Source organism: Calidris pugnax, unplaced genomic scaffold (genome assembly GCF_001431845.1).
Source record: "Calidris pugnax isolate Ruff unplaced genomic scaffold, ASM143184v1 scaffold277, whole genome shotgun sequence".
Taxonomy (NCBI): Eukaryota; Metazoa; Chordata; class Aves; order Charadriiformes; family Scolopacidae; genus Calidris; species Calidris pugnax.
Window position 1 is genome coordinate 1327044 of NW_015091023.1, and position 19437 is coordinate 1346480.

At 40.7% G+C, this 19437-nt stretch overlaps 2 protein-coding genes across 4 annotated transcripts in view; one reads left to right on the forward strand and one right to left on the reverse strand.

Moving 5' to 3' along the window:
• Nucleotides 1-226: 226 nt before the first annotated feature.
• LOC106896113 (chromosome unknown open reading frame, human C2orf49) lies at nucleotides 227-13825 on the forward strand. The gene is made up of 4 exons (XM_014955843.1): nucleotides 227-250; nucleotides 3866-4032; nucleotides 8922-9294; nucleotides 12269-13825. The coding sequence occupies exons 1-4, from the start codon at nucleotides 242-244 to the stop codon at nucleotides 12323-12325; spliced, it is 606 nt and encodes a 201-aa protein (XP_014811329.1). The 5' UTR covers nucleotides 227-241; the 3' UTR covers nucleotides 12326-13825.
• A 1607-nt stretch (nucleotides 13826-15432) lies between these two features.
• The window catches only part of FHL2 (four and a half LIM domains 2), a 43812-nt gene continuing 39807 nt past the window's right edge, over nucleotides 15433-19437 (reverse strand). For all 3 annotated transcript variants that reach the window (XM_014955841.1, XM_014955842.1, XM_014955840.1), the window contains exons 5-6: nucleotides 18025-18211; nucleotides 15433-16311 (exon numbers count right to left, since the gene is read on the reverse strand). In XM_014955841.1, the coding sequence (XP_014811327.1) occupies nucleotides 16160-16311; nucleotides 18025-18211 (339 nt within the window). In that variant the 3' untranslated portion in view covers nucleotides 15433-16159. The remainder of the gene's footprint in view (nucleotides 16312-18024; nucleotides 18212-19437) is intronic.

Here is a 19437-nt window from a genome sequence, read left to right on the forward strand (position 1 = left end):
TCAACGGGCCCCGCCCACCGAGGGGTGGGGCAAGGCTGGGCGGAGCGCGAGCCCCAGGGCGCGAAGGGCAGGCGTGGCTCGTGAGGTGGGCGGGTCCCGAGAGGGCCGCTGATGGTCGTAGTGACGTCATAGTTACGGAGCAGGTCGGGAGCTGAGGGAAGGAGGGTGAGCGAAGGCGGGAAAAGCGGCTCTTCCGGGAGCGGTTCGGGAGGAGGGGAAGGGGCGGAGCGGGAGGACACCGATGGCGGAGGTGGGAGGAGGCAGGAGCGGCTGAGGGCGCCGTCCGAAATAGTGTCAGTTCACAGAATCATAGAGTGGTTCGGGTTGGAAGGGACCTTAAACATCATGGAGTTCCAACCCCCCTGCCAGGGGCAGGGACACCTCCCACTAGACCAGGTTGCTCAAAGGCCCATCCAGCCTGGCCTTGAACACTTCCAGGGATGGGGCATCCACAGCTTCTCTGGGCAACCTGTTCCAGTGTCTCACCACCGTCACAGGAAAGAATTTCTTCCTAATATCTAGTCTAAATCCCCTCTCTTTCAGTTTAAAACTATTCCCCCTCATCCTATCACTCCACTCCCTGTTAAAGAGTCCCTCCCCATCTCTCCTGCAGGCCCCCTTTAGGTACTGGAAGGCTGATATAAGGTCTCCCTGGAGCCTTCTCTCTCAGCCTGTCCTCATAGGAGAGGTGCTCCAGCCAGCCCTCTCATCATCTTCATGGCCCTCTACTGGACCCGGTCCAACAGGTCCATATCCTTATGTTGGGGGCCCCAGAGCAGACACTTCAACGATTTTTAAACATTCAAAATTTGAATTCATGTTCTTAGAAGCTCTGGGTATATTTAGCCATTATGTTCCATAGCTGTGTACGTGAGACTTGATCCATGTGCGTGTGTTTTTACTACCTTACTCGTGTTACGTTACAACGTTGCCTCTGAATTCTGTAAAACTCCTCAAATGCTTCAAATTAGGCTGCTATTTTGTGTTGTAACAACAACATGGTTAATTTACATGTAATCATTTACATTGTAATTCCTTCCTCTACTTTTAAACACCTAAGCAGATCGCTAACGCCAATGAGCAGGCAGTTATTTTCCTCTGGAATGACCAAGCGCCTTTTGTAACTGCAGATGGAGCAGCGTTACCTGGCAGTTAGCCCTTTTATGGGCAAAATTTTAGATCATGTTTTGTTTGGGGGCAGAGCTCCCACCCGTCGCAGCATAAATGCTTTGTGCTTCCGTACGCTGACAGAATTGTAACAAAATACCCGCGTGTCCTGCTCTGAGTGACAACAGATTTATTTCCCTTTCAGCAATTTTACTTTTCAGTAAGATCTCTTCTAACGCTGGGGAAAACTGCACTTTTAGAAGACTCTAGTGCCTGAAATAGTGAAATGTATTTGCGTTACCGCCCGCTGGGCTCTGTGGGTTTCGGGGTCTCCGTGTTCTCAAGTTTAGCCAGGTGCATGGATGAAGAAGAGCGAGACCCGGGCACTTTGACCCAGGCTGGCCAACAGCATCATTTCATACCACCAGCATCATGTTCAATACAAATTAGAAAGTTTGCTGAGGAGTTTTCCCTCTCTCTCTTGACGGCAGCGATCCAAGGAACTCCTTGGCCCAGTACCAGACCCCTGAGCCCTTCCCTTCCTCCTGAAGCCATCGCGCTCGCATTGTCCGACATTTGCTGTCCCTGCTGGGAGCGCACAGCTTCCTACTGGTATTTTATACTCGTATCGGGGTCAATATCGGTTCTTTGGTGTTATTAATGTTGGTTATTTAGTCTTATTCTATTAAATCTATTTACACTTCAACCCTCGGGGTTCCCTGTTTCCCTCTCGCGGGTGGGGAGGGCTCATCGGGTGACAGAATAAATATCCGAATAATAATAAATCCGACAAATTGCGGCGGGTTCCTCAGGCCGCAGCGGCGCGTCTCCCCTGCGCAGCCGTACCCCTGGGCACCCGCCGCTCCCGCCAGGCCGCTCGCCTCACGGACCTGAGGGCAGCACGGCCGCTCTGGAAGCCCCTTCCCAGCCCCTCCGTCTCCGACATCCCGCGGCTCATCCGCTCCGCCACCGGGTCTTCCTCCGGGACAGGCACTAACCCACGGAACACCAGGAAAACCTGCCCCCCCCCCACCCCTGAGCCCGTAGCCCTGAGCCCGTAGCCCTGAGCCCGTAGCCCTGAGCCCGTAGCCCTGAGCCCGTAGCCCTGAGCCCGTAGCCCTGAGCCCGTAGCCCTGAGCCCGTAGCCCTGAGCCCGTAGCCCTGAGCCCGTAGCCCTGAGCCCGTAGCCCTGAGCCCGTAGCCCTGAGCCCGTAGCCCTGAGCCCGTAGCCCTGAGCCCGTAGCCCTGAGCCCGTAGCCCTGAGCCCGTAGCCCTGAGCGTGGTGGTGTCCCCTCTTTGCCTTAGACCCGCCTTGTTTGTTACTCCGCTTTACTCTGCAGGGAAGCTCCTGCTTCCCCCATCACCTACGCTGGAAGTTTTCTCCCAGTTTTTGTACCACCCTTAACGGGCGCACGAGAAATATTCGGGGGAAAAAACCCCACCAAACCCCATGTCTGTGCTCTGTGTGCTGGGTACTTAGAGGAGGCCTATAGTGTGATAGATGTCTCTGTGTTTGCAAAGGGGCTGTGTTTGAACAGTGCCGCTGCTGAAGAACAGTTTACCCAAATCAACATGTCTGCGAGTGTTTGCATACAGTAGAATTATCTGTGGAAAGATGATCTTTACTCTCTTAAAGTTGCTATGATTGTACCCAGGGGATTAAAGAAACTCATCCTACATAATCAGTCCAGCTAATGCTTAAGTATGCGTAATTGAAAATATTTGAGTCCTAAGAGAATTATGAACAGTTTTGCCTGTATGAAGCTTAAGCTGGTGTGATTTGGAATACTTGTGGCCTTGCCTGAGAATTTTAGGTGCATGAAACAATAGCAGGGTTTTATATGAGCTCCCTGAATTTTTGTATGCTTTTGTCTGTGTAGTTTATGTGGTCTAAAGTGTACAGGTTTTAGGCCCGTATCAGAAGTCATGAAGTATTGCCAGAACCACTAGTGACAGAGACTTGACTTGCTTTCAGTGACCTCTACTTCGTAAGAAGTTAGTAGGTTTTTTTCTCTTTTCATAAATTGGCAGGAGTTACTAAGAAGTTTTGTTTGCAAAACCCTGTACATGATTAGAAAGAAAAGTGGTGTTCTGTTATAACTAACAGTTACTAGAAATTTCCCTTTGGAACTTATTCTTTGGGAACTGGGAAAGGAAGCATGGTTCTACATCTGTAAGTTTAAACTGCATTATATTCTAGTTGCCTATTTTTTAGCAGCATAAAGAAGACCTCTAGTATTGTAGTTGGTTTCGGGGAAGTGTGTTAAGGGTGCATGAAAACATAAGTCCTCAACAATATGTCTGTCATAACCTTTTCCTTTTCTTTTGGCTACTGTTTTTATTGGGGAAAAAATGGCAGGGTTTTGGATAGGGAGAGGCTGCAGGGTCGGCCTCTGTGGGCAAAGGTGATGAACTGCCCGGTACTGGTTGCAGCTGAATCTGACTGTCTCTGATGATGATGAAAACAACCCATCACACCCCAAAATTTCAAGCAGAGAAGCCCATGGCACTTGTGGTCAAATGTGCTGAACAAAGAAGCAGCAGCCACCATGGGCAGGAGACCAGGCTGTCATTGGCACGGGGCAGTTCACGGCCTCTCCACACCAATCAACCCTGCAGCCCCCTCACTTCTGAAACCTTGGCATTTATTCCCCTCACACTACCTTAAAGTGGCTTTTGAAAAAGAAATTACGCCACTAAGATGCTCGTGCTTTGAGTTTGTCATAATAACAAGAACTTTTATTTCTGTTCCCCACAGAAGAATATACTAGTCGAAAATGATGTAAAGATGGACAAAGATGGTCTCACTGATCTCTATATTCAACATGCCATTCCCTTGCCTCAGCGTGACTTACCCAAAAGTAGATGGGGGAAAATGATGGAAAAGAAAAGACAGCAAAATGAGTCAAAAAGTGAGAATAAAAGGTAATTTAGCTTTTATTGGGTTAGACTTGGAGAATTTAGGACAATGCATTTAGTTTAATCTTTGTTTGCCTGATTAATGAAACTTGTACAGCTCTTGGACATTGTTACAGGTTACAGAGAATGCCATGTCAGATCTCCTGTATCAGAAGTGTTAGATTCTACTACTGCAATAATAGGAAAAAAGGGAAGATAATTTTTTGGTGTGTGTGTCATCCAAATGTTGTTAGTGATATCTAGTTTATAGTGCTTATTTTCATAGAACCATAGAATGGTTTGGGTTGGAATGAACCAGTACTTCCCAAGTCTTTCTTGGCAGGGTTGCTCTCAATCCCTTCGTCTCCCAGGCTGTATTGATACTGGTTTATTGGTACATTTCAAGATACTTTGTAATGAAGAAAAACTAATATTTTTTTTTTTTACCTTATAACATTATAATCATATTTATATTTATTTTTATGTATTTATAGTGTTTAAGAAAAGTACTAAAAGCACGTTTAATTATGCTTGCTCCCAGGACAGGGTTGGTCTACTTCAGAGTCAGGGGTATATGCTGCAGCAGTTTTGTGTGTCCAATTTGAATCTAACAATTACTTTCCAAAAGAAACAGTCTGCATTGTTTCTAAAACCTTTCTGTTTGTATTTGATCAAATAGCAAAATCTTCCTCAAAAATTTACTTGACTGAATCTCTTCTCCTCCCAACCTTCCCTCTGCCCAAGGCTTTGACTTTGACACGTGGGTGTGATGTGATGTGCATGGGCAGTGTTCTGATTTCACTTCAGCAATAAATGCAAAAGGAAAGGTAGATGGAAATGCTTATTGTAGTTTTGCAGTATTACAGCATGTTGATTTCATGGGGCTGTTTTAGCTTTACTGAGGTTTCTAACTGGGAAGAGCTAAACAAATTCTGTCAAGTTGGTTTTGTTGGTTTTGTTTTGTTTTTAATTTTTAGTTGCTAGGGCACTGAGTTACCTTGTTATGTCAGTTGGTTTTTTTCCCCCATGTACATAAAACTCAGTTTGTTTACGACTTCCAACTTGGGGATGAAGTCATGAGGTTAGTGTTTGAATAAGAAACTCTTGGTGTGCAGAAATAGGTGCAAAATAATTTTTTTAACAAAGAAATAAAGATAGCAGGCTGAATGTTTTTGAGAGAAGGCAATGTTAATTTTTAGATGGAGAATTACTTCATCCAAAGCTTATATGTAGAATAAATGCTCTTATTTTGTTATACTAAAATTCCATGATCGTTAAACCTATTTAGTATTTGCTGGGAAAATAGTAAGTAAAAGGGGATACGTTTAATCTATGACTCTGCTTTTCTTCTACTGGTTGCTCTTTGCACTTAACATCTAGTGTACTGGGCTTAGTCTTTTGTGCTGTTGTTAGACAGTTTTAAGATTTTCCAGCAGTTATTGGTTTTGCTGGTATTACATCTTTCATACTTAACAAATCTGCTGACAAAATACTGTCTAGAAAAGTTAATCTTTTACTGCTAGTATTACTAGCTCTAGAGAAATGGGAGAAATAGACTTTCATCACTCAGTAAGTAAAAGTTGCACAGGGAAAACTTCAGTTTTAGTATATTCATGGAAAGAATCAAGGAAGTTCAATCATCTTTTTGGACCTTAAAATATTACGCTTTTTCCTCATAGTTGTGTGTACTACTTAAGCAGAACTGGCATGATGCCACAGTGCAGGCGAGGAAGTAGAACTTTGTGTTCCTGTTTTAAAAACAAAACAAAACTCTCAGGTACTGGGAGGCTGGAAGTTACGTGCAAGTCAGAGATGGGAACTAAGCCTGCTGTTAGTTTGGCTTTGAAGTCAGATGAACTGATTGATCGTATGAACAACAGGAGCTTCCTGATGAGCTCCTCTGTGAAAAGAACAGCTTTACAACATGCGCTGGAATTAATATGAGGCTTGGAGACTTGATCAGCACAGCTCAGTGTGTGTTTGCATGCCTCTGGTAGTTACAGATAGGAGGTGAAAACACATCGAAATTTAGAAGTCTGTTGAGTATCATGTTTAGCTTTGCAGCTAGTGATTGATGGCATGTCCTAGAAGACTTGCTGTATATCAGCTGAGCTGCCGTAGTGTGTTATACCTCAATAATACAATCAAATATCTGAGGTCACAGATGATGGTTTGTACATCTTATTACTAAATTATCTGAGCTTGCAGCCAATCATACCAAACAAACCCAAATGCAGTCTACCCAACCTCAAACATTTCAGAAAGTATTTGTGTTCAGAAGTAGTTAATTTTGTAGATCCAGGAGATCATCTTGCCTGCTGGAAGAAAGAGGATGGTATGAATCTCAAAATGTATATGTAGTTTCTGACGTGTCATTGAATCTGCAAATTCTCTCTCCAGGAGCACTGTGGCTGTACATGCTCAGAGCTGTGGCCTTGGTAGAGCTCATAATTTCTCATTAGTCACCTGAGAGGTAGCTGTGGCATCCTCTGAGAACTGCTAATGCACTGATAATAATGAGTTCAGTGTAAAACATGGTAATTCTGACCAGTTTCTGATATTCACAGAGATGATTACCTGCCTGTTTTACTAACAGGTGAATATTTAGGATAATCAGAGGTGGGAACTAAAAGCTACACTTCTCTCTGGTTTTAGGGTGCTGCCTTAAGTACCAGGCTAAGCTAGACAAGAATAGGAACATTTTTCATTAAATTGTCCTAATAATCAGGAGTTGCTCAGAGGCCATCCTGACTACACCAGTAACGATGTGAAACAGAGGAAACCCAACAGAGATTGCTCAGGTAGAGAAGCTTTTGCTTCTCTAGGAAACCTTGTGTTTTTTACTGTGTGCTACAAAGCAAGCAGCAGGATTAGAGCATACCCTCCATCCAGCCCAGCCCAATGTGTGGCTAGAACCTTTCTCTAGGATGTTGGGGATGCGCATAGAAACTAGGTTGCAGAGAGTGTCCTGCAGGAGGTGACAGGATCCCCAAATGATTCTTTTCAGCTGTTAACTAGTGTCAGTGTCCTCCTTAAGAAGAGTGCTAGCTAATATGGGTCCTGCTCTGAAGCTTTTCAGCTGTCTGTACATTTAAAGAAAGTGAATGTCACACTTAAGGCTCTGTGTTCTTCCGTGAGCCGTGCATCTAGAAATTAGATGTGGCAGTTCTTGATGGTATAGCACCCAAGTTTCTTTTGGAATTTTTTTATAGTGTTTCTCTGGAAATGTTATCTGTATTGTAGCATGTGGTCATTTATGCAAGTGCTACAATTCTAAAATTCAGTTTAGAATAGATAACAATCCTCCTAGAATTGCAGATATTTCCTGACTTACCAGTCCTCACCGAGCTAAATTAAAAACAAAAAATCTCCTTAGGAAAAACAGACTTCCTATGTTAAGGAAGGTGACTGAAAAAAGTGATACATTTTTTTTCTTTCACATAATTTGTAAACTGGCTTTAAAAAAGACTGGTGGGGAATGTGTTCCTTGTCAGAAGTGTTGAATAAATAATTGGACAAAACCAAAGTGAGCAAAAAGTATCATGTTTTATTTTTGAAGTTTGTTCCAGCTTTTTAGTCTTTTCAAGTGAAGTTATACTCCTTAATTTAACGGATATGTTAAATACTGCTGTTTTTTCAGTAATATTTAACTGAAATGACATAACCCGGATGAACACTCCTGGTCTTGGAAACTAATGTCATTTTGCAGAAGCTCTCCTAGAAGCTACATCTGCTGTAGGTAGAAGCCAAAGAGTTGTGTCTAGTCTCTTGACAAACAAGTTGCAAATGAAGTTCTCTCTTTGTCCCTATCAGTTCCGGGAACCCAGTGAATAGAGAAAGAGGAGGATTATGTGACATGTTGTTGTGCACAGATAGTAGTGCAGAAGCAAATCTGAATAACAGCTGAACTTTATCTTGCTCTGTGGGTGCTCAAATTATGACTCCTTTCATTTTCGTTTAGAGAACCCCCTGGTCTTGACAGAAGTTGTGCAAGCGATGTGTAATTTCTTAATAAGTGAGGTTTATCAGCAGCTGCTAATTTAATGTTGTTCCGAGTCAAACAAAAGGAGTCTCTGCTTTTGGCTTGTTTTGAAGTCTGTTGAGGTTACCTAACATCAATATTGTCAAATTCCTTAATTACAAATTAATGGTGCTGTTTCATTGTTGAAAACGCTATAGTTCAGCTTTTATTCCTCTGTTTAATATGAAACAACTAAACACTAAATGTGTACTGAAAACTGAAGTTTCTAAACAGGGATATTATATAACTTCATAGTGGGTTTGGGTTTTTTTTATTTGTTAAATCTACACTTTCTTTGTGTTATTCAAAACTCATTAAATTGGCTTAGGGTTCCTGTTCAAGGACAGCTTATTCAAAAACAGATATGTTTTGTTTTTTTTTTTTGCTTAATGTTTTCATTCCTTGTCTAACAATCTTTTGGACTGTCTTAATATTATGATTCTGAATAAGAGTGAAAACAGGGAGATTTAGAAGCATCAGAGTATCAGGTGCTGGTTTTGTAGGTAAGGTGGCAGACACTTTCTCAAATATTCACCTTTTAAAATACTTAACAGCTGTTGCCTATTTTGTTACTCTGCAATGCTTGCAGTGGTATAAACATACAGTCTTTGGTCATATAACTATAATTGTCTGCTTAGGAAGTTCCTCATACAACCCTCTTTGCTGAGGAGCACTGTTCCTCACACAACCTCCTCTCCCCCCGGCCCTTCCTTTTATATTTTGGAAACAATTTCTGTTGCCTAAGTTTGGAGCCACTGAGAGTTTAATGTTAGCATTTTGGGACGCGTTTTCACTCGAGCAAGATAAAATTCATTTTCACTACTCATGTCTTGAATATGGTATTTTTGGACCATTTACCTTGTGTTTCTGAGAATTTTACAATTTGTATTTTCAGTGTTACAGCGGTGGAAGGTTTAAGGAAACGGCCATTAATTGTATTTGATGGCAATTCAACAAGTACAAGCATAAAGGTGAAGAAGACAGAGAACGGAGCTGCTGATCGCCTAAAACCTCCTCCAGCTGGAAGCACCACCAACACTGTTAGAAGATTATCAGCTCCTTCAAATGCTTCAACGTACATTTCAGCCTCTAGTTTATCGGAGGACGCTAAGCTGGGAACAAGGAATAATGAGGCCAAGCAGAACAATATTTCAAAGACTAACAGCAGTGTATTGGCTAACCTGAAGGTTTACCCTTTGTCTCCAGTAGCAGGAACTACTGTTGTGAAGTTAAAGAGAGCTGTTCCAAAAGAAGAATCTGATTTGCCGGTATGTACATTCAATATCTTGTTTTACAGCTTTTTCTTCTTTTTTATTTTTTCTTTTTTAATTGAAACTTGCAGGAGCCAAAGGTAGACCTTTGTAAAAAAGTTTCTGGGATTATTTTATCTTGGAGTACTAGTAGAGTCTTTTTTTAGAAACAGGCAAAAGAGTAGCTGGTTTGGGAAAGATCAGATGGGAAGAAATTAAGTACTTCATACCTGTTCATGGCAAACTCCTGGGTGAGAGAGGCAGCTTTGTAGAAAACATGCATACAATTTTAAATTGACTAAGTAGGTAATGCTTAAGGTGGTGCTGGTAGCAGTCAAAGAAAACACAATCAAAATAACCCTACTGGTAGGTCTGAGGGAGAGAACAGGTATTAGAAAAATACTAACTGCCTCAAGGGGAGGAATGGCAACATTTGTAACAACCACACTTGACTGGTTGAGTAGGTCAAGCTTTCATTTGTCAAACTGAAGGAAGAGATGTTACAGGAACTGAAGTGAGATGCTGAGAGCTGTAGGAACATATCCTTAGAGGAAGAAAGCCATCTGTTTTAAATCTCATGTAGGAATTGGCAAACTAGAGGAAGGAACTGGATGTGAAAATCTGGAGAGCTGCCTAGATTATGGGTCTGAATGAGAAGCCATAACAACAAATCATGCTAGCTGAACTGAGAGGCCTAAGGTTGAAGGGCTCATTTTGAGCCCTGGTGATCTTAATCAGGTGCCTGGGCTTCTGTAAGGTGACGAGAGAGACACGCTGAGAGCTTTAACAGAAGGATGCTGTTCTCAAGTAGAGGACTAGTGACTGAGCTGTTAACCGTAAAGGCAAATAATTATTTTCTTTCTGCAAGCTAGATTCAGCTGCAAACGGATTTTCTGTAGACAACTATACTACAGATGGGGACAGAATGAGGCTGGTGAGCTGAAATGATGAGAGGAGAGATAAGACAGGATATATGAATTCAGGAGGGACTTATCTTTGGCAGTGTGGGTAATGGTTCTGAGTGTAGCTGCTAGTTGGGGAGAAAGATAAAACAGTGTTTAATTTTGATAGTGATTAGCCTTTAAAGACTTGTTAGTGGGCAGGGAGCAGTGGGCCATCACCTCTTTAAAACATGCCATGAGGTAGAGATAAGTTTTATATTTGTATTGTATTCCCTCATAGTACAAATGAAGGAATTTTCACATTTCCACTGGAATATGGGAATATCTGGAATAAATCTGGGCTTTTCAAAGGAAGAAATAGAAATAGCTGTTTGCAGTTGAACTGCAGGGGGAGCTTTAGTATGCACTCTGCAGTTATGTAGATTAAGATTTTCCCAGGACACAAAACCTAATTTCTGTTTTCTCAGTATTGCCTCATGAAATACGTTCTGTTTATCTTCTTTGTTTGAAAAAAACAACAACTCAAAACCTCAAAATCCTTTCATGAAAGAATACAGATAATATCCTTGCTGCATGGATTGGTAGGTTCTATCAGACTTCTGTTAAACACGAGCACTAACGCACGTGGCTGTTCTGAAAGACAGCTTTAGCAACTTTTACAAGAATCATGGCTGTGGCCCTGAATCAAATTCAAGCTGGAGAGGTGTGTTTCCTACTAACAGTATTACTGATTTATTTCAGTATTTAGAACTCTTTAAGTATTGGTCAGGTCTGAAACTACAGAGCTTTTGAAACTTGTTTAGTATACACCTCACGGCTGCTTTATATTTAATTTAAATGTTTTGTAGGCACAATGTTGTACAGTGTTAAGTGACACTGTATAACTGACGCTCGGAAGCTATGAATTCTGATACTTGACTTTGTATCTTAGCCACAGTTTATGTTGTCCAAGTTAATACTGGTACGTTCAGTCATGCTTTGGGTAGTGTCGGTCAGACATATTTAAGTTAGGCAAGTGTGTTGTATGGATGTTACTTAACTGTCTGAAATTAAAGATCATGGTATTGAATAATAAGTGATGCAGCCAGCAGGAATCAGTAAATGTGACAGATGGCTGTAGACTGTAAAGCCTGATGTATTTTTAGTATAATGACAGTAGTGACAATTTCAAGCAAGTGACTGTTCTTTGATTCAAGATAAACTGAAGTTCTTATGCTGAATAGCACAGAACTATCCTTCAGATCTTTGGGTCTAACCCCTTTCAACCTTTCCATGGTCACAATCCACAGGCTTGCTGTAAATAAACTAACATTTAAACTCTCAAGGAGAAGAGATCTCTCTGTATTGTGTTCCCTAAACCAGTGTGTTGCAGAACGTTCTTGAAAACTCATATAACTGTCTTTACACCGCTAGTATAAACTGCTAAAGGTCTAATTTCTCAGATTTTTTTTTTTCTTCCTTGATTTAGGTGGTGAAAGGTAATTAATTCACCATTCAATCTCCCATTGTTTTACGTTGGGCTCGCCTGATTTTTTCTGGTTTCTTGGGGCAGGACTTGAAGGATGTGTTCAATTTGAGGCTTTGGCAATCGTTTCATGTTTTTTATACAGGTCATTACAAAAGAAGATCTACTTTTCCTTCTCTTTTTCTAGTTTTTTTACTAGTTGACAAAAGTAAATCCATTTCCTGGTTGTATGTTTAGTTTTTGAAATGGGATTGTATAGGAAAAACTATTTTAAGAAAGCAAGCTGAAATAACTTTAGAAGTATATTTTGAAACCCCAACGCACACCTGTTTCTAAGCTGCGTAATTGAAAGATATTTTTGCATAATTAATTGTAGCATTAAGAAAAAGCAAAAGACGTGTATGATTTGCCGGTAGTTAAATTCAATGGCTTTATTTTTAACTTCTGGAGATGTTCTGTGATACTTAACTTTCTCCAGGAGATGGCAATAGAAAGCCGTTGTAGTAGTATATAGCCGAGTAGAGCAGTAGTCAGTACTAGACCTGAACATGGCAGGGGAATTACTGGCTTGTACTACTCGCACAGTGTATCTAAGAATACTTATATATATTTTCTTGTATTCCAGAGTGACCTAAAGCCTACGGAAGCAAAGAAGAAAATCCAGCATGTTACATGGCCATGAAGTAGCTAACGGTGCTTGAAACATAAATATTACTTCCATTTTTTTCAAATAGATAAGTCATATTTAAACAGTTTAAGTACAACTCTTTTTAAACCTTACAGGGACTTAGATTGCTGTGAAGTTTTTAACAAGTTTAAAAGTTCCCTGTTGTAAAGCTGGAGTCATTATCACCAGTCACCTTAAGAGTGTCAACTCTTGTACACCAAGTAGTTCATTACTTCTTTGAAAGGTGGTATGTTACAATATACTAATCCCCTCACTTTTAGTTCTCAAGATTATTATAGTTCATCTCCTGCATGTCCCTACGATTCACAGATATAAATATATATTTTTTTTGTTTGAGTAAGATTCAGTTTTGTTCCACTTCTAGTTAGTTGAAATACATATTGAGATTCAGAGTGATCCCAAGAGTCATCTTGGCTTCAAAAAGATAATTCATTTAGATAAGAAAACTGACCATTCTGCTAATAAGATAGTCTGAGACAAACCTTTTTTCCTTTTTGTTGCACAAAACAGGAGTATAGAATTTACAGTGCAAGTTAGGTTGGTAATAAGAGATGAACTATTTAACAGCATTACTTCAAATTGAAGTTTCTCTTATTGGCATATGAAGCAAGAAATGCACGGATGGAAGTATGTTATTGGACTGTTTGATATGAATCTTTGAGAGGAAGTAGTGAATGGATTAGTGCCATGTTTTTTTAAATACACAGGCATATTTTATACATGCATAAGTGTAAAAATCTGCTGATGTAACAAATTTGCCTGTTTTCCTGGTTACAGTAGTGCTTATAAAATATGGCAAAAACCCGTGGAATGCAGGCTAGTGCTTTTTCAACTTATTTACAGTTGGAGAGGAATAGGGATAAGAAGACAAATAACTCGAGGGCATGAGTGTATGTAGTTGCATTCTTAAAAAAAGCCCCACAGTCCAACCTGTTTTCCCTTTGGTAATTTAACATGGATGTTGGTTTTCTGTGAAACTTGATGTTTGATCTGGATTATTGGTAGTGCCTCATAAGGCAGAGATCTAGTGAAGTTGCTGGAAACATTTTTATGAAATCTCAGTGGCGCAAAGTGCAGCCAATTTAGATCCATTTTACATATGGATGGTAAATAATGATGCTCCCAGGCTTAGTAAAACGAAACAAAATCAACGTCTGAATCCACTTAGTTAACTCACTAAAAGAAGCTGCCAGTAGTGATCTGAAAGCTTGTTTACATTTTTAACATTGGTTAATACTGAAACCAAAAACTGTAGCTTAATTCATTACTGACAGAAGTTCTCCATTCACTGTTGTGACATAAGGCACTTCTCGAATGCTATAAAATGGTAAGAGTGTGTATGTTTTGAAATAGTGTGCTGTTTCCCTTTTACTAAACACTTGTGCAGTTTTTGTACTTGAGTACAGCAAACTTTAATGTAATGTACATTTTGTATGTAAAGAGGTGTCTTTTAAGTAGCCTTATCCTATTTAAATAAATTCAATTAAAAGTAAACAAAGTAGTGCTGACTTGTTTTTGTGATGTAATTAAGCTTGTTCATGCTATACAGTTATATTTTGGTGACCTTGAGGTGATTAGAACCTAAGAAAAAGCTTACAGGGTAAAAGGCTCAGTAGCTACTTCGGAGTTTTAGCAGCAGGTAGTATCATGTGAAGTGCTGGTCCTTCCACTTCAAGTGTAACAGTCTGGTAGGAGTTCTGTTTGGTGGGTGGCTTCTTGGCAGTGGTTTAGAGTCTGGGCTATATTTTGTTGTAGTTTCAGTTGCTAGGAGCATGTGTGTGTTGGTGTGTGTTAAGGAGTGATATGCAGAGCTGTACTGGAATAATAGCATGATGCTGCTAGTGCATGGTAACTGTCTTGTTTTCAAGCCAGTGTGCTTTCCAGCCTTGTCATGTTTTACCTACCTTTCCCTGGAGCTGGGACCGTTCTGCCATCTGTCCTAGCATTTGAGGGGCAAGGTGCAAGCCGTGCTGCTCTGACAACTTCCACTACCCCCTTAGTTAGTCTTTCTTTCTGCAGAAGTGCTAGAGCAGAGCTGCAGCTTGCTGGGGCATTGCCAGACCCCAGAGGAGAACCCAAGTAAGGTGCTTGCCCTGCTTTGGGAGGCATGGATATAGGAGTGATTTCTCTGGCTCTTCTTTACTACAGCCCTCTTCATAGAATGAAGTCACCAAAGGATAGAATTTAGTCTTTCAGTGAGATCAGATTAGCACAGTGTGCACTTCAAAAATGTCAGCCAGCCAAGTTCTTCAAATGGTGTACAGTAAACCATATCTGGTCTGATCCATCTATTTAGCTTGTTGAATTAAAGAGAAAGAAATGACCTGTGATCACTTTACACTTGGTACAAAAGAAAAAAGAAAAATTCAAGAGCTGTGGCAGGAACTAAGAGCAAACTTTCCAACCCAGTTACACACAAAGTATATTCCCAATTCTTCTTTCCACATCTGAAGATTCCTGTTAGAAGTGTAACATGTTACTTTCCTCCTTTTGCTGGATACAAACTAATTCCAGGTGGAAGGTGTACCAGGACTATACATTGCATAATATGGCCATATTTCTTGAAGCTTGCTTTGGGAAGTTATCTTCCTTTGGGTTTTTTCCTCTTGATTTTTATTGTCCAGCCAGCATGCTGTTGCTGACAGTTGCCAGCAAGCATGTAGCAGAAATGATGCTAGAGCAAAGGATATTAGGTATTACAATACAGAACAAAATTAAAGTATGCCCTAGTGTAGAAGTTAAATTTCTGACTTTTGCCAATTGAATGTCTTTTCTCTTGACCACCTTGCTTGCTGAGAACAGTAATATTTTGGTTTTGACTTTAGAGCCTATGGATACATTTTTATCAGCTGCAGTCAATTCAGTATTTTCATACAGTTGTTCAATTTTGCTGATAATTTTTCCACTGACAGCAGTCTCCTACTAACTGAAATATCAGCAGGGCTCCTGTGAGGGTTGTCTAGACTCCACAGTTCTTAATGACTGGGTGCAAAAAGGGTTGTGTTTGTATGGCTCTATGATTTTGTTTCTTCAGACTGTGACAGCATTTAATTTGTAAATATCTAATATGTAAATGCAATTAAAGCACAATCACAATTTTGTTTTAAATGATTTTATTTTGAAAAGTACAATTTGCAGTGAAACGTCGACTAACTGTAATACTGACACTGTCAATCAGAACTTGTACTTCACACAATGACCAGCTAGTCATGCAATAAAATATGTACCTGTTAACGAAGCACTCCCACTTCAACTGCTTTTTCATTATCTCTTTGTGGCACGGCACAAATCCTTGTACACTGAAACACCCTCTACGTTTGCAGCCTTTCTACACACTTGACAGCACACACTAGTCACATAGCTCAAGAACACTGAGGCGAGACCGCAGCCTTATTGAAATGGAATGGTGTTTGCCATTGATTTCAGTGGGCTGAGGGTTTCACCTGCAATATCCATCTAAGAACGCATTGTGCGTGGCCATTGTAATCCTTGAACTATATCACTTGCTTGTAACTGGAATATTTAGTGGAAGGAAAAAAAAACAACACAAAAAGAGTATGTTACGTCAATAACACCCAAATGGTTTTATATCTCAGGTTTTGCATTAGTTTTGGTTAGCTGTAGAAATCTTAAACACCAACACCCGCTGCTAGAGATTTTTGAAGTTGTTTTCCCTCCAGATTTGGAGAGTTTGAAGAAAAAGGTTAAGTGATGTTAATAGTACAGCAAAACACAGAGTGGCAAAGCTAGTTCCGAACATCCGTGTATTTCAGACTATATATTGCAAGCATGACTTTCCTCCCTTCTCCCCACCTCTTATTTTGAGCTTTAAATATCCTTCCCACATTCAGGGCAAAGGATGTCATCCCTTTCTGTGAGGAAGCCGCGACCCACTAATGAGAGGGAGCACTTCTTACAGTTAAAGCAATCATTATGCCACTGCCGTTCTTCAAAGGAGATGTACTTGGTTCCTCCAAGTCCTGTTTGAAAACCAAAAGCATTCTGTTACAAAAAAAGAATAGCACTTCAGCCATGGAGTGGTGCTATTTCTGACTCCCCTCAGGGATTGCTATGGATATCTGACATACAGTAGTAAACAAATGCCCTTGTGACAAATCTATTTGTTGCTGTGCTAATTTTGCCACCCTTGTTCTGTAGCAAGTAACATTTTCACCCTCAAATAGTTCTGTTGCTTTCAGCAGAGTTAGTGGACCAGACTCCTGTCACTGGTGTTAATGGCAGAAATGATACAGCAGAAGAAAAAAAAAGCAACTGCCCCTGAACAAAAGTCTGATGGTTTTTTACAGAATGTTCTATGGCATCTGAGAGAAAAGCAACTGAACAAAAGTCTGATGTTTTTTTACAGAATGTTCTATGGCATCTGAGAAAGTTAATTTTGTTTTGTAAAAATGCATTTAGGTCATTGAAAAAGAAGTCTGTCAGGTGGTGCTGTGACTTGATTCGTAGCTTTGAAGGAAGAGTGCCTCAAGAAAAGAAGCAGGTTAGTAAACTGCAAAAAACCATGCAAGAGTTTGAGGCTGTGGAGGTTATCATAAGGGGTACTGAAGTTGTACAGGAAAAAGAAGAGACAAATGTCTCCTAGTAGCAATTATCTCTTGCTTAACCTCAGAAATGACAGGCAATTTGTGCATGATTCATTGGACTGACAAGCTGGAAGTCAGTGAAAAGATTCAATTGGGCATAGCGCTTACCTGATGAGAGGCATTTTTGTTTTGTTTTGCTTTTAGTAGCAACATTGAAAAAGGCAGCATATGACATAAAGGACTGCAATATTCAAAAGAGAAATGCCTCTTTCATACCAACAGAAAACAGTTCCTGTGGTGTTACGCACTGACTTCTCTAGGAGCTACACAATCAGTATGTTAGTGAGGGACAGGTGCAAGGGCAGAGCAGTAACAATAGAGAAAATGATCCAGATAGGTACACAGTCTCAGACTGTATGGATCTGTTAAATGCTGATTACTTCATAGAAGAGGTTATATTTTTATGCTGAGTGTTTCATAGTAAAGCTCTAAGTTGCTCCTTTAAGTACTTTTGTGCTGGAAAGCAGTTATCTGAAAGCCTTGTGGTTTCTCTGGCTATTCTTCCACAAGAATAGCCAGAGAAGAAATGTGCCATGCTAAAGCAAGAGGTATAAACCAGTTAGATACTTTCTTCTGGCAGAGGGACTGTTGTTGCTGAGGTCAAAGATCCCTCTAATAAACGCAAGTGGAATGACATACAGAACATACATATCCCACTACATGCGTAGCTCTGTTACTGTGTCCACCATGTTCTGTAAAAATCAGGTGAAAAAGAGGAAATTTCCATGTAAGGACCTCTTCTATTTCTGTTAAACACTCGAAAGGTATCATAAGCACTATCCCTGGAGGTGTTCAAAAGACGGGTTGATGTAGTGCTGGGAGGTATGGTTTAGTGATGGTGATGCTTCTTGTTTGTTGTGTGGGTGTCTATTTTTGTCAGTTAGGTTGACGGTTGGACAAGATGATCTTTAAGGTCCCTTCCAACCTAGAAGATTCTGTGATAAGCATTTAGTTTCACACATCTTGAGTTGTCTAGTGTCTTGAGTCTCCCAAATTATGCAGAATGAACTACTGAACCATTTTTAATGTTAGAAGCAGTTTGTTGTAAAAAAAATATCACACCAAAGCCCCACATTTAAAGAGACCTACCACTGATTGGGTTTGTGCATCCAGCACACTTCTTGGCGTAGAGGTTGCAGAAGCAGCTCAGGCAATAGGCAAACTCATCCCTGGAGGTAAAGCGTTGTCCAGACAACTGCTTCTTGCATCCGGTGCAGACGAAGCACTCCTTGTGCCACGGCTGCTCCCGGTAAGTAACGCCTCCTGTAGTGATAGCCTGGTTTAGGGAAAGTAAGGCAGAAAGTGTTTTCTTGAGGGTGGCACATTTTTATCTTAATTCAGTAGAGAGGAAGGGTGATAAGTTTTTTTGTGGGCGGGAGGAGGGACAGAAGGTTTACCAGCTGCAGAATCATCATTTTGGCTGGACTTCACCTTGAGAAAAGCATGCAACTGATATATTATCATTTCCTAATTTATACAAAGAACCTAAAGGAACTTATTCTTCATACATTGTATAATCTCGCTCTCAATTGTCCTCTTTGGTTTTTTTAGTCTTTGTATGTCACTTTTAATATGTGTGTGCTAGCATTTGTCTCATCTTAGTTTCTTCACCTGTTCCCATTCTTCGTGGGGAAGGAACTACCTCATGTGTTTCAACTTCTCTGTTGCTTTCCTTGGCCAAGACTGTTTTATTTCAAATTTTAGCTGCGGTCTTTGCTTTCTGCTTCTCTGGACTTTGTCTGGGATTTTTCTCTCATAAGAAGTAGTTGCCTACAAAAACAGCTCCCCAGATGTTAAACAAACTGAACCTTTTTGCTCCTTTGAGTGTTCCTAAGAAGACTGTAAAATTGGTAACTTTATTTCTTTTTGCTTTCTTAACTAAAGGGAGGTTCCTTGTGAATTCAACTTGTATATGATCGTGCTACCTAATACGTGCGTTCATCTGTGTCTTTGCCTCTTTCCCAAGTATTTTTGAGGCTGTTCTCAAATGCGGTTAAAATTGCACACTAGGCAGAATTTTTAAGATATGAAACTCTTGGAAGTTTCAGAAAATTAATGGATGGATAGGAGGTAATAAAGGTAATTGGGTATACCTTTGGTCAAAGGCTGAAAGAAAAATCCAGCCTTCACCTGTGTTGTTTTGCCCATGCAGCAGCAAAGATGCAGTCATTTCTGGCCAGCTAGAGCAGCTGAGCAGCTGGAGCCAGCTTTGCTTGGCTGAAGGGCAAACGAGCAGGTAGCACATATGGAAAAAATCTTGGGTGGTGTGGGCACAGGTGGTGGCTGGAAGTGTGCAGAGGGTACAGGGAGACAAAGAGGAAACGGTGGCAGTGGGAAAGGGAATTTACTGTGGATACAGCCTACGTGTATATCCAAAGGAAACCGGGATTTGCTAGTTCCATAACTGATGAGACAATACTTTTTAGGAAAGAATTCTAAAATTCTTATCAGTGCCTGTGTACAGAATTCAGGAAATTCACAACTAAAAAGTGCTTAGCCTAG

What these genes read in the sequence shown, in the direction of transcription:
- LOC106896113 (XM_014955843.1), top strand. An exon ending in TCAAAAAGTGAGAATAAAAG is followed by an intron (nt 4,033 to 8,921) that starts GTAATTTAGCTT and finishes TTGTATTTTCAG; the next exon opens with TGTTACAGCGGTGGAAGGTT. An exon ending in AAGAAGAATCTGATTTGCCG is followed by an intron (nt 9,295 to 12,268) that starts GTATGTACATTC and finishes CTTGTATTCCAG; the next exon opens with AGTGACCTAAAGCCTACGGA.